Raw genomic sequence first — 14026 nt, forward strand, 5'->3', positions numbered from 1 at the left:
AATGCAAAGGATGAGGGGAACAACAAAATAACTTAAATCAAAACTGACAGTGCAGCAAATTAGCACAATGAAGACAGACCACCAGATTTTTTTTAACGATCACAAAATCAGCTTCAGCAGCAGTGAGATATTTTGCATCGGCACAAAATATTCACCAACTGAACTCTGTACAAAACAGATCTATAAAAAACAACGCACTATCATCGCAATTCGTAACTATTTTTAACCAAATTGATGGTGAATTTCAATCTCATTCATGCATTTTCATAGGATTTCATTGGAGTGGCCCTTTTTCCCCCTAAAAATCATAAATTTCCATATGATTCACATTGTACTAATTCATAGAAAACTGCAGCCACATAAAATAGTTATGTTTTACAAACAACAAAAGAATTAAGCTTTTTGTCCCACAAATCATAAATATCTCACATATATTCATCTACTCACATAATTCTTACATCAAATAACCTTCACATACACATACTAGTCAAGCACAAAAAAGGTATAAAACTACATAAAAATATTTGTAGGTGTTTGTTGGTAACTGATCTTTTCAAAACAATTTTATAAAGCGGCAGTCCTTCACTCGTCAGGTTCATCAAATCGATTAACCTGTTAGGGTCTGTAGGCTATGATTTACAAGATTAAACAAGCAAATAATATGAAGACATCTCAGAAAGGCATTTGATAACAAGTTGCTAGTTGAAAAGGAGAGAATATTTAGGATATAGCTTGCTTGTGGAAAAACAGGTGAAGTATTACTTAAAAAAAACTATCAAAAAAGGCTGTCTTTTAAATCACCAGTAAACATTTTTTAGCACAAACAAAAATTACATTCACATACATGTCATTCCCAGTATTGTGAGGCTGAAAATAACGTAAGTCATGTGGGGTATGAGTGCAATGCTCTTAAAGTGCATACAGTATAATTTTACATGATATGTCACAACTGTCCAGATGTTTTTGTTTTGTTTTTTTTGCATTAGTATCCATCAGCATGGACCTCAGTAGCAGGGACTCCATAGGCTCTTACATGTTCTGCTCTCAGTTGCAGCAGCATGGACAGAAAGCAATCTGAACATTCACCCACCTCCCGTACGGGCCCGTCTCCCTCTGAAAGCAACCGGAAGACAACAGAGCTGTTTGTGACACCAGAAATACAGCCAGACAGAGACCCAGAACCCCCCTGCTCTATATGGAGCATAGGGCTGCTCGCAGTCTCATAAGCAGACAGTCCAACGTCAGCCAGGTTTCTCAGCATAACCACAGAATGAAGCAGGGCAGAAAGCCCTCCGGTCACAGCCACAAACTGCTTCTCCACAGGATCATCCGCACCATCTTCAGTTATATTTAGCACTAGAGGAAAACTAAAATAAGGCTCCTGAGTGATGTCTGAGGTAAAGTCATTGAGAATCACTCCGCTACTTGGTAAGTATTGCCCAGATCCCCATGTGCTGTTGAGCGAGGTGGAGATTACTATGAAATTGCCATGACTATCGAGCACTCCTACATGACTGCTTGTGGTATTTAATGTGAATATCTCTCTCTGACTTGTGTTGAAGAATTCATTCGCCAAATTTAGGAGGGCATTATAAGAGGCAAAGGCATTACCGATATCTCCGTGACTCGGAAAAGTGAGGTTTTGCTCTCGGACTCTATCTAATATATTGGACACCATTCCACCTGTGAGCTGGTAGGGGGGTGAAAGAATGCTGTATTTCTCCTCTGCCACGATAAGGGGATCATTGATTTCTCCGCTGCCGGCCTGAGCGGCAGCAAGGAAAGCTGGCCTCTCTGCTTCAGAAATGTCTTGAGCCAATTTTACGGCCAGATTTTCTGGGAAATGGGAGCTGTTTAGGCTGACGCTCCGCAAAAGGTCTGATAGATTCCTGTTGGTGACATGCTCACCCTCTGATTTCACATGGCCAGCCGCATCGCAGAACAGATCACACAGTCCTGACTGGAGTATTTTGTCCTTGTGGGTTTCTAAAGCCCTGGAGAGGATTCCATCGATAAGGAAACCCTCTTTAGCGACTTTCGTGGCACCCTCAAAAAGTCGACTCCATTCTAAATGTCCGTAGTTGGAATGCAGCAGTTGAAGGCCCTGCAATAATGAGGGAGCACCATATGTAGACAGCTGCTGAGAGGTGTCACGTATCGCTTTAAATGATCTTGTAGTGTGATTGTACAAAATTGCAGAAAACACTCCACCTTGAAAAAAGGGAAGCACGAATGAATCAAATCAGCTGCCTCAAAAAGTAGTTTATGCTTTTAGCAACCTTCTGAAAGGCAAATGCAGCGCTAATTAGTTGTAGATATTAACAACAAACATTATGCATTTGAGTCTAAACTGCTCAAATGATTTTTTATATCACAAATGGGCTTTTTCCATGCTTAATTTCTACCATAACCCTTCATAAACATTATTCTACAGCTAAAGAGACTTTTAAACCGCTTGTTAAAAACATTTTAAATGCATAACACTTCAACAAAACTTGCTCATGGTATTTTTAGAGAATGACACTGAATATTGGAAATTAAACATTAAAACCACAGATTTTAGAAAATTACATCATGCTTCAGAAAGAGCTAAAAATCAATGATAAATCTCAAAACCAATGATGAATGTTAATAACACTAGCAGTGTTGTAGTCGAGACCAAGTCATTCAAGTTCAAGTCAAGACCAAGACCAGAAGAGGATTATGTTTGAGTCAAGACCAAGACCATATTTTCATGGTCTTGTCATGGACTTTTGACTCAGACTTGACAATTTTTGGTCTCGGTCTTGGCTCGAACTCCAACGGGCTGGTTTCGACTACAGCACTGAGAATTGTTCTTCTTGTTTTAACCAACCAAGACTGTGGCACTGAAACATTTTATTTGCAGAAGTCAAGTGATGAAAAGTGCCTGATACTGACCTAATCCAGCGGTGTGTGGATGAACAACTCCTAGGCAGAGTAAAGCAGCAATCCCTGCATCGACCACATTCCCTCTCTCCTGAAGAAGCTCCTTACCAATACTGGAGCAGTTTGCTATAAAAAAAGAAAGCACACAGGAGACATTCAAATATGTTTGATACATATTTACGGATTTGGTTTGTATAATAATAATTAATGAAAGGAGTCTTGCCTGAGTCTGTGATGATAGCAGCATTGTGGTACAGTGATTGACTGTGCTCATGAGTGTGACTATCATGATTGTGATCATGATGATCAAGAGCATGATCATCATGATCATGTCCGTCTTTGTGGTTGTGGTCATGGTCATTGTGGTCACCATCATCTTGATGATGTTGGTGGTGGTCGTGATCTTCATCCTCAGAAATCTTGTGTGTCTTGTTAGCCTCTTGATGATTTGACAGGTCCTGACGCTCCTCAACTCCAGGCCAATAGCCATTCCACTCATAGATCATAAATCCGAAAACAATTCCCAGAAGAATCACAGCCACTGTGACCCTGACACAGGTGTCTCTTTTCCTTGTCCTTCTTTGCTGACCGATGAAGGGCCTGTATATTGTAAGAACAATAAGAATGTGGAGTCTGGAGGGGCAGAATTTACAAAGCACAAATATAAAGGAAATTTTGCTTTTCTTTAATGCAGTCTCAGTATATCAGCAGTCAGCTTATCACTTTACTCTGGTAGCTGATAACAAGAATACAATGCACAGTTGGACACCAAATAGTTCACCCAAAAGTGAAAATTCTGTTCATGTTGTTCATATCACATTCATGTGCCCGTGTTCAGACGCACATAAAAATAAGCAGCATTTGCTATCACTTCTTCAATCTGAATGCAGATGCAAATTGCAAAAAAGCTAAAGATGGCAAAGAGGGGCAAGTTGACACATTATCGCCCCACCCCACACACACTCACATTCGCATACTCACTCACTCCTGTCCCACACACTTTTTAAAACAAAGTTACGCCACTGAGTTTAGCATCCAAATGCATCATGAATATGTGGCCAGTTGCATAAACTGCTTAGACTAGTCTTAAAAGTTAGTCATCCATTTTTTTTCTTCAAGACTCGTAGACGTCTTAAAGGCACAATATGTACGATTTTTTAATTAAAATATCCAAAAACCACTAGAACAGTTTTATATATTTTGTTGACTTGTGTACTAACATTATCCCAAATGTTTAGAAGAATGGTTAAATCCAGAGAAATAAGCAATTTTAACTAGTGACACGGATCGTGTCCATAGTGTCATTGTGTCGGCTGCCAATTACGTCATACACCCTCGATTTCCGGTTTTGTTTTGTAGAAAACATGGAAACACCAAAGATGCTTTAATATGCTATGCATTTTATTAGACAGGTGATGACCGCACAGAGTAGCATTATAACAGAATGTTCATGTATCTAGTATAATAAAACAGCGCTGCTTACTTCCGCTGCTTTCCGGAAAGAGCAGAAGCGGTCAACTGTGGCATAGTAAAAGCTCCGCTGCTTTCGAGCCATGTGTCGCGCTTGTTCAGAGCCCTCGTTTTGCTTCGACGGCTTACCGCCTCACTCTGCTTTACTACACAGAGCCATAGATCACTGACAAGCTACACAAAATCATGTTCAAAATCTACGGCTCTGTGTAGTAAATGATGCTCCATCTGAAAGCACGTGCTGGAGATTTACTACTAATCACCAGAAGCAGCTTTACTGACGAGATGCGCATGAAAATCGCATTCGATTTTTTGCACAGCCCTACTACGACGTTAATAAATCTTTAATACATTAGCTCATCCATGAACATGATTTCTGCCCTCTAGTCGCAAAAAATTACATATTGTGCCTTTAAAGACGTCTTAAATTTGGTTACTTAAAATGGTATATTGGTCTAATTTGAATCTGAAAATTAAGATTGATTACCACTTGGTTAACTGCTAGAAACTAGTCAAACTAGTTTTTAAGACACAGTCTTAACATTGTGACTTTATGCAACTGGCCCCTGGTTCGACTTGAAGCGGCGCTGGGCAGACCGAGCGTAGTGTGACATCAAAATACTGCGAGAGCGATTTGAAAGCAGGATAGTGATGGGAAGTTCGGATCATTTTACCGACTCGGACCTTTGAGTCTCATTCAGCAAAATGAACAAATCTTTTTTCGAGTCATTTCGTTAATTTTAACAAAATATAATTCAAATGTTACGTGTTACTTCCCTAACACATCTACTACTTACACAGACGTTGATAACACTACAAACAATACAAAACTGCTATAAGGAACAGAAAAGAATGACTCGGAAAAACCCGAAGACTCGAGAGATGAACTAATCAATTCTCTTTCCGGCTCAGACTGCATTGGTTAAGGTTATGGGGCTGGCACGTGGTGAAGGAACGACTCCAACCCGAAGAATAGAAAGAAGACGACTCGTTCTTCCCGAGTCACATTAAAGATTCGTTCAAAATGAACGAATCGTTCAAGAACGACCCAACACTAAAGCAGGAAATCCGTGTATCATTTGATCATTCGTTTTTTGATTTAATATTGAAAGTAGAAAATTTTGAAAATGGCTCCTTTTTAACTTTTTAGTTTTTTTTCCAAAAAAACGAAAAACGAGAATTCAGCTTAAATTTACGTTTTTCATTCATGGGTGGAAAAATGAATAAACAGCTTGAATATTAGATTTCTACATGTGGGCAGGAATTAAACGTCCCTTTCTGCTGATTGGTCAGCCGAAGATCAAACCGTGCCATCATCAGTTCTTCTGCAGTATCACGCAGCAGAATAATAGTCCTCCACTGCTGCAGTTGTACGGATGAATAACCCATTTGATCAATTTCATAATTTTCTCATCAAACAGACTAATGAATAAATGAATAGCACTAGTACCGGGGCAGAGTCTAGACAGGTCGAGCTATTCATTTGACTGTTTGTTTGATGAAAAAATATTAAAATATTAAGCAATAAATGCATTAAGAATCCATACAACTGCAGCAGTGGAGGACTATTATTTTGCTGCAAGTCTTGCCTGAGTCTGTGATGATAGCAGCATTGTGGTACAGTGATTGACTGTGCTCATGAGTGTGACTATCATGATTGTGATCATGATGATCAAGAGCATGATCATCATGATCATGTCCGTCTTTGTGGTTGTGGTCATGGTCATTGTGGTCACCATCATCTTGATGATGTTGGTGGTGGTCGTGATCTTCATCCTCAGAAATCTTGTGTGTCTTGTTAGCCTCTTGATGATTTGACAGGTCCTGACGCTCCTCAACTCCAGGCCAATAGCCATTCCACTCATAGATCATAAATCCGAAAACAATTCCCAGAAGAATCACAGCCACTGTGACCCTGACACAGGTGTCTCTTTTCCTTGTCCTTCTTTGCTGACCGATGAAGGGCCTGTATATTGTAAGAACAATAAGAATGTGGAGTCTGGAGGGGCAGAATTTACAAAGCACAAATATAAAGGAAATTTTGCTTTTCTTTAATGCAGTCTCAGTATATCAGCAGTCAGCTTATCACTTTACTCTGGTAGCTGATAACAAGAATACAATGCACAGTTGGACACCAAATAGTTCACCCAAAAGTGAAAATTCTGTTCATGTTGTTCATATCACATTCATGTGCCCGTGTTCAGACGCACATAAAAATAAGCAGCATTTGCTATCACTTCTTCAATCTGAATGCAGATGCAAATTGCAAAAAAGCTAAAGATGGCAAAGAGGGGCAAGTTGACACATTATCGCCCCACCCCACACACACTCACATTCGCATACTCACTCACTCCTGTCCCACACACTTTTTAAAACAAAGTTACGCCACTGAGTTTAGCATCCAAATGCATCATGAATATGTGGCCAGTTGCATAAACTGCTTAGACTAGTCTTAAAAGTTAGTCATCCATTTTTTTTCTTCAAGACTCGTAGACGTCTTAAAGGCACAATATGTACGATTTTTTAATTAAAATATCCAAAAACCACTAGAACAGTTTTATATATTTTGTTGACTTGTGTACTAACATTATCCCAAATGTTTAGAAGAATGGTTAAATCCAGAGAAATAAGCAATTTTAACTAGTGACACGGATCGTGTCCATAGTGTCATTGTGTCGGCTGCCAATTACGTCATACACCCTCGATTTCCGGTTTTGTTTTGTAGAAAACATGGAAACACCAAAGATGCTTTAATATGCTATGCATTTTATTAGACAGGTGATGACCGCACAGAGTAGCATTATAACAGAATGTTCATGTATCTAGTATAATAAAACAGCGCTGCTTACTTCCGCTGCTTTCCGGAAAGAGCAGAAGCGGTCAACTGTGGCATAGTAAAAGCTCCGCTGCTTTCGAGCCATGTGTCGCGCTTGTTCAGAGCCCTCGTTTTGCTTCGACGGCTTACCGCCTCACTCTGCTTTACTACACAGAGCCATAGATCACTGACAAGCTACACAAAATCATGTTCAAAATCTACGGCTCTGTGTAGTAAATGATGCTCCATCTGAAAGCACGTGCTGGAGATTTACTACTAATCACCAGAAGCAGCTTTACTGACGAGATGCGCATGAAAATCGCATTCGATTTTTTGCACAGCCCTACTACGACGTTAATAAATCTTTAATACATTAGCTCATCCATGAACATGATTTCTGCCCTCTAGTCGCAAAAAATTACATATTGTGCCTTTAAAGACGTCTTAAATTTGGTTACTTAAAATGGTATATTGGTCTAATTTGAATCTGAAAATTAAGATTGATTACCACTTGGTTAACTGCTAGAAACTAGTCAAACTAGTTTTTAAGACACAGTCTTAACATTGTGACTTTATGCAACTGGCCCCTGGTTCGACTTGAAGCGGCGCTGGGCAGACCGAGCGTAGTGTGACATCAAAATACTGCGAGAGCGATTTGAAAGCAGGATAGTGATGGGAAGTTCGGATCATTTTACCGACTCGGACCTTTGAGTCTCATTCAGCAAAATGAACAAATCTTTTTTCGAGTCATTTCGTTAATTTTAACAAAATATAATTCAAATGTTACGTGTTACTTCCCTAACACATCTACTACTTACACAGACGTTGATAACACTACAAACAATACAAAACTGCTATAAGGAACAGAAAAGAATGACTCGGAAAAACCCGAAGACTCGAGAGATGAACTAATCAATTCTCTTTCCGGCTCAGACTGCATTGGTTAAAGCTTATGGGGCTGTCACGTGATGAACGAATGACTCGAAAAACCCGAAGACTCGAAACAGAACCTATAGGATGTTGCGGATGCGCGACTGAACGAATCACTCCCCGAGACGACTCGTTCTTCCCGAGTCACATTAAAGATTCGTTCAAAATGAACGAATCGTTCAAGAACGACCCAACACTAAAGCAGGAAATCCGTGTATCATTTGATCATTCGTTTTTTGATTTAATATTGAAAGTAGAAAATTTTGAAAATGGCTCCTTTTTAACTTTTTAGTTTTTTTTCCAAAAAAACGAAAAACGAGAATTCAGCTTAAATTTACGTTTTTCATTCATGGGTGGAAAAATGAATAAACAGCTTGAATATTAGATTTCTACATGTGGGCAGGAATTAAACGTCCCTTTCTGCTGATTGGTCAGCCGAAGATCAAACCGTGCCATCATCAGTTCTTCTGCAGTATCACGCAGCAGAATAATAGTCCTCCACTGCTGCAGTTGTACGGATGAATAACCCATTTGATCAATTTCATAATTTTCTCATCAAACAGACTAATGAATAGCTCGACACAACTAGTACCGGGGCAGAGTCTAGACAGGTCGAGCTATTCATTTGACTGTTTGTTTGATGAAAAAATATTAAATGTAGTTGCAATAAATGCATTAAGAATCCATACAACTGCAGCAGTGGAGGACTATTATTTTGCTGCAGAAGAACTGATGACAGCACGGTTTGATCTTCGGCTGACCAATCAGCAGAAAGGGGCGTTTAATTCCCGTCCACATGTAGAAATCAAATATTCAAGCTGTTTATTCATTTTTCCACCCATGAACGAAAAACGAAAATTTAAGCTGAATTCTGTTTTTCGTTTTTTGGAAAAAAAAACGAAAAAACGAAAAAGGAGCCGTTTTCTCATTTTTCTACTTTCAATATTAAATAAAAAAACGAATGATCGAATGATACACGGATTGCAGGAGCGTCTGATTTTTTATGTCATACACCGATCGGTCTGCGCAGCGCAATCAAAGCCAAACCCTGAATATTTTAAACAATATAGAAATCCTGGCCAGGACGTGTGGAAAAGGGCACGTATGGTCACCCTAGGTAAAAAGCAGTTAAATAATGATTTATTAAATTAGTAAAGGAAATCGATCGCAACTCTTCACTAGCAAGAATATCTATAAACGGCATACTACTGAGAATATTTATATCGGAACACTTCTACACTGATAGCGACGCGACGGCCAAAACTTGAAAGATCCCATTACAGTCAAGTGTGTGTGCACTGCAGGCGGTCTTGTCGCGTCGCGTCCATAGCAGAGTAGATTGAGCACCTGTTGTCGCGCCAACATCACTGAAAGCAGCCACGACATAAGAGCAAATGCACTTAACATTAAAGCAGATTGTTTTGAAATGACAATTAACTTGCGTAGCAGACGTCAAGCAAATGTTACTTTCATTTTGTCACTTACGAGTGGAAATCTATCGTAATTTCATCGTCCTCATCGTCAGTGCAAACGTTGTCGATTTCATCTTGCACATCGCTTGCAAGTACTTTGTATTTAACCGTGCTCTGCACCATTTTCCCCGTGTGCATTTTGGCTGTGTCCTTAAAACACTGAATCCAGTAACCTGGAAGTCTCCTACTTCCTGTTTGTCCTGTCAGTCAGGCCAGGTAGAAACTGCACAAAAACGACTGATGGGCGTGCACGTCTAATCCACTGTGTTTCAAGAAGACACACATTTATTTCTACATTTGTTTCACCAAAATGTGGTTGTGGCTAGAAGTTATTAAGCAAAAACCGGAAGCTAACAATGAATTGAATTTTCTACCTATTAGATTGTGTTTTATTAACGTCTACTTTACCCCAACCCTAAACCTACCCCTTACAATAATGAAAAAATAGTAAATATTGTTGTACAGTATGAGAAAAATTATGCTATATTGATGTGCGCATGCCCAGTAGTTTTTGCTGTATGCCATTTAGCCTTAACCCCAAAATGTGTCTATTCAAACTATGTCCAGTGCACAATTAAAATAAATAAATAAATACATTTATTTTACACAATAAATAAAAGCAAATGACCTTCAGAAATAAACCCACAAGGAGAAATATTCACTAGAGTACAGCATGTGACAACTAACACCTGATTTCTACTCAAACAGTAGTACATTAAAAAAGCTTTGAAGATGTTTTTTTAAGGTTTATGAAAGTCATGTGTCCACAAAGGCTCAGGCTCAGGGTAAAGCAGTGGGGCTGGTCTGTGCCGATTCTCAATGTTCCAGTGACCTGGAAACGAGCTGAGAGCATAAGCCCCATTATTCCTTTCAAAGTAGCCTGTGACTCCAAATCTCCGTCTTCAAGGGAATCATGGTGCACGGCTTCCCACCTTATTTACTTTTTGACATTTACTGGAAGTTTTTCAAACATGCAGAGTCTAATTGAATATAAAATTCCCGCAGAGATGGTGAGAACCACTGTCATATCGAGCTTAAATGTCACTCATGTGGCTATGACTTTATTTGTTTATACCCTCTATTCTCTGGTTATCACTTGCCCCACTCACATGTAGCTCTACAGCAGTATTCAAAGACACCTTTATACAGCCCTGAATGCCACACATTAGAAGACTGAAAAGAAGAAGAAGAAGAAGTTTCCATGGAGTACAATCGCTTTGATCAATTGTATGTGTGTTTGAATAGACTCTGAAGCTAGGTGATTTGTAAGATATACTGTCTGGCACCGGTTCCTTTGTGAGGTCTGTCTTGTTTTATATTGCCTGGTGATTTTTTTTTTTAAGAAACATTCCATTATTATCCCTGTGGAGGGGTTTTAGGAGATCTGCATCTTTATACATTAGGCACAATAAAAAGGCAAAGCTATTGTCAACAGACTCAATCAAACTTTCTCATTCGTATTTGTTCATTTGAAAGAAATGTTCCAATATTGTGAACATGAAGTTTGTTTGCATATCATTAATATTCTGCAAAACATAAGAATTGCATGAAGCTGATAGTCACTTAAACACTAAAGAAGTGTGCTGTATACACACACATATTCTAAATATATAATATTGTATACTGTATGTATGTATGTATATTTTGTGATTGTCTTGCCATGGGTTTACATTTTACATAGCCAATATTTTATCATATTCCTTTTATTTGTAAGATATACTGTCTGGCACCGGTTCCTTTGTGAGGTCTGTCTTGTTTTATATTGCCTGGTGATTTTTTTTTTTTTAAGAAACATTCCATTATTATCCCTGTGGAGGGGTTTTAGGAGATCTGCATCTTTATACATTAGGCACAATTAAAAGGCAAAGCTATTGTCAACAGACTCAATCAAACTTTCTCATTCGTATTTGTTCATTTGAAAGAAATGTTCCAATATTGTGAACATGAAGTTTGTTTGCATATCATTAATATTCTGCAAAACATAAGAATTGCATGAAGCTGATAGTCACTTAAACACTAAAGAAGTGTGCTGTATACACACACATATTCTAAATATATAATATTGTATACTGTATGTATGTATGTATATTTTGTGATTGTCTTGCCATGGGTTTACATTTTACATAGCCAATATTTTATCATATTCCTTTTGCTATATAAGGCTGTATTGTAAATTAACTGAATATCAACAGAAAACCTAAAGATACGGTTGTTATATGAGTCGCAAGAATTAGGATCTAAATGCAGCATTTACTTAAAACCACAAGAATCCAGGAACAAGAAAGCATGAGGAAGAACTACTCACCAACAGCCAGAATGAGACATGACAAAAGATACAATGACAACCTAAGAAAAACTGATGATGAAACAAAATTAATTTCTGGGGAGTAAATGAAAAAGGACTAGACTAGACTAGAACAAGGACACTAAACTCTAAAATAACAGATATTTAAAGAAACTAAATCAAAGACGCCTGGAAACAAAGAAACAATACCCACCAAGCCCGTGACAGCAGCATGAATTCCAAACCTATGACAGAAACATTTGCAAATATATATCACCTGTCTATGATAAAGTAGCTTATAGTTGTATTTCATGAGTTAAATGAAGGCAGGAAGAAAAAGCATGAGGGGAATGAATGTGGATCTAATAATAAATAGGCTACTGTCAGAATTAGTAATTGCTTTTGGTCCTTGAAGTCAGGATTCTGTATCCCCTTTTAATTGGATAGACTTCAAGGCCTCCTCAGCAGTTTATCGTATCATAACCCATGGACAGCCTAGAACGGCCTGTTTAAAGCCCGCTGATTTGACCTGCTGTTCCTCCTAAAGCTTTGTGTGGATGCGTATGGTTAGTCAAGAGAAACAAGCTCCATGCTACTGGTCCAAATGGGGAATAAGGGTTTGAAAATTACTGATGAGAAAGGTTTTTCATATATACTAAAAAATCTTTTACTGGGGTTGCTTATTTGAAAACCACTCAATTAGGTTTAAAAGGTTATGTTGTTCTGTGATAAGCTATGTTTTTATTAAAAAAAAATTATTTTTTGATGTGGTGGCAGGCTGTCAAATAAAGGCACGTTTGGCATTTGACAGCAATTTTCAAACTACTAGAGTGATACCACAAAATTTTAAAACTTAGTTCTAGCTAAGTTTGTGAGAAATTCTAGAGTCTACATAAACAGAGAGCACATACTTACTGTATAGACAGACAGTCTAATAGTCTAATGCAGTCTAATGCAGTATAGCAGAACCAATAAAATGTTATTTCTATGGTTACAGAGGGACCAATGTAATCATAATTGGTTGTTATTGTGCTTATATAGACTTATGGTATTAGTCAGCTATTTCCCCTAATACCAACCAATATTTGTTAAAATGCTGTTTTTATTCTCATATGAACTTAAATTTGGCAATTGACAAATTGGGGAGATACACAAGGAGCTATATTGGTTATATTTGCTTTAATGTATATTCTTTTTGAAAGAAGTCTCTTATTTGAAATATTTGAAACAGTAATGTTGTAAAATCTTAATACAATTCAAGAAAAGATTCTTTGATAAATAAAACAGCATTCATTTAAAATATAATTTTTTGTAACATACTGTTCCCTTTCAGTCGGTCACTCTCGACGTCACGTCGGATGACCGACGAAATTGGTATCTCGCTTAGAGAGACCAATCTACTTCGAGTGTAAACTAAATGAGCCAATTCACATTGGCATGCGATTATTGCATCCAGCTGCCGCTGATCACAGCGTGAGTATAAGTAGGCAGCAGATGCATCGCATATTCAGCTTTTCGCTTTGGAGCCGAGCGATCACATCATTCTGCTCCTGACTACTCTACTGAGAGAAGAAGACTGAACGAGTTCAGCGCGCTCTTGGAGAGCTCTTCGTGTTGGCGGTACGGCGCTTCAGCGGTGGTGGTTTCCCGTGTCGACGCCTCGGACCGGCTACGAGACGCCCAGGCTGGGTCCCTGCGTTCTTCTGCGCTGCCCCACTGCGGGTATGCCTGTAGTTCCGTTGATGCCACTTGTGTGGTGTCTGGGAGCCTGGCTTGATGCGATTCAGTCGCCCGGCGTACCCCTAAGTTCAGTGGCATCCGCTTCACAACAGTGAAGGCGGCCGATGGTCCTGTCTTGCAGGCAGAGGTCGCAGTCCTACTGGCGAAGGATGCGATAGAGCCGGTCCCTCCAGTCGATATGAAGACGGTGTTTACAGCTCCTACTTCATTGTACCCAAGAAAGGTGGTGGGTTACAACCAATTTTAGGCGTGTCTTGAACCGGGCCCTTCACCGGTTACCGTTCAAGATGTTGACGCAGGAACGCATCTTCGGGTGCATCCGTCCTCGAGATTGGTTTGCAGCGGTCGACCTGAAGGGTGCGTACAGACCATTGCTGTGGTTCGCGTCCGAAGGACGAGCATATCAGT

The 14026-nt window shown here is 39.1% G+C and overlaps 1 protein-coding gene across 2 annotated transcripts; it reads right to left on the bottom strand.

The window, feature by feature from the left end:
* Positions 1-414: 414 nt before the first annotated feature.
* LOC107553585 (gamma-glutamyltransferase 6-like) lies at positions 415-9773 on the bottom strand. Of its 2 annotated transcripts, XM_016235854.1 has the most exons (4): positions 9608-9773; positions 5967-6343; positions 2920-3033; positions 415-2211 (listed from the first exon to the last, which is right to left on the bottom strand). In XM_016235854.1, the coding sequence occupies exons 1-4, from the start codon at positions 9730-9732 to the stop codon at positions 983-985; spliced, it is 1845 nt and encodes a 614-aa protein (XP_016091340.1). In that variant the 5' UTR covers positions 9733-9773; the 3' UTR covers positions 415-982. The 2 variants fall into 2 exon arrangements, with proteins under 2 accessions (XP_016091340.1, XP_016091339.1); XM_016235853.1 differs by lacking the exons at positions 5967-6343; positions 9608-9773 and adding an exon at positions 3131-3500.
* Positions 9774-14026: the final 4253 nt, after the last annotated feature.

This window comes from Sinocyclocheilus grahami, unplaced genomic scaffold, assembly GCF_001515645.1.
Source record: "Sinocyclocheilus grahami isolate Dianchi unplaced genomic scaffold, SAMN03320097.WGS_v1.1 scaffold475.1, whole genome shotgun sequence".
In the NCBI taxonomy this organism is placed as follows: Eukaryota; Metazoa; Chordata; class Actinopteri; order Cypriniformes; family Cyprinidae; genus Sinocyclocheilus; species Sinocyclocheilus grahami.

What these genes read in the sequence shown, in the direction of transcription:
- LOC107553585 (XM_016235854.1), bottom strand. Translation starts at nt 9,732, where the DNA reads ATGCACACGGGGAAAATGGTGCAGAGCACGGTTAAATACAAAGTACTT. An exon ending in ATTACGATAGATTTCCACTC is followed by an intron (nt 6,344 to 9,607) that starts GTAAGTGACAAA and finishes TACAATATACAG; the next exon opens with GCCCTTCATCGGTCAGCAAA. An exon ending in TGCTATCATCACAGACTCAG is followed by an intron (nt 3,034 to 5,966) that starts GCAAGACTTGCA and finishes CTTTTTTTATAG; the next exon opens with CAAACTGCTCCAGTATTGGT.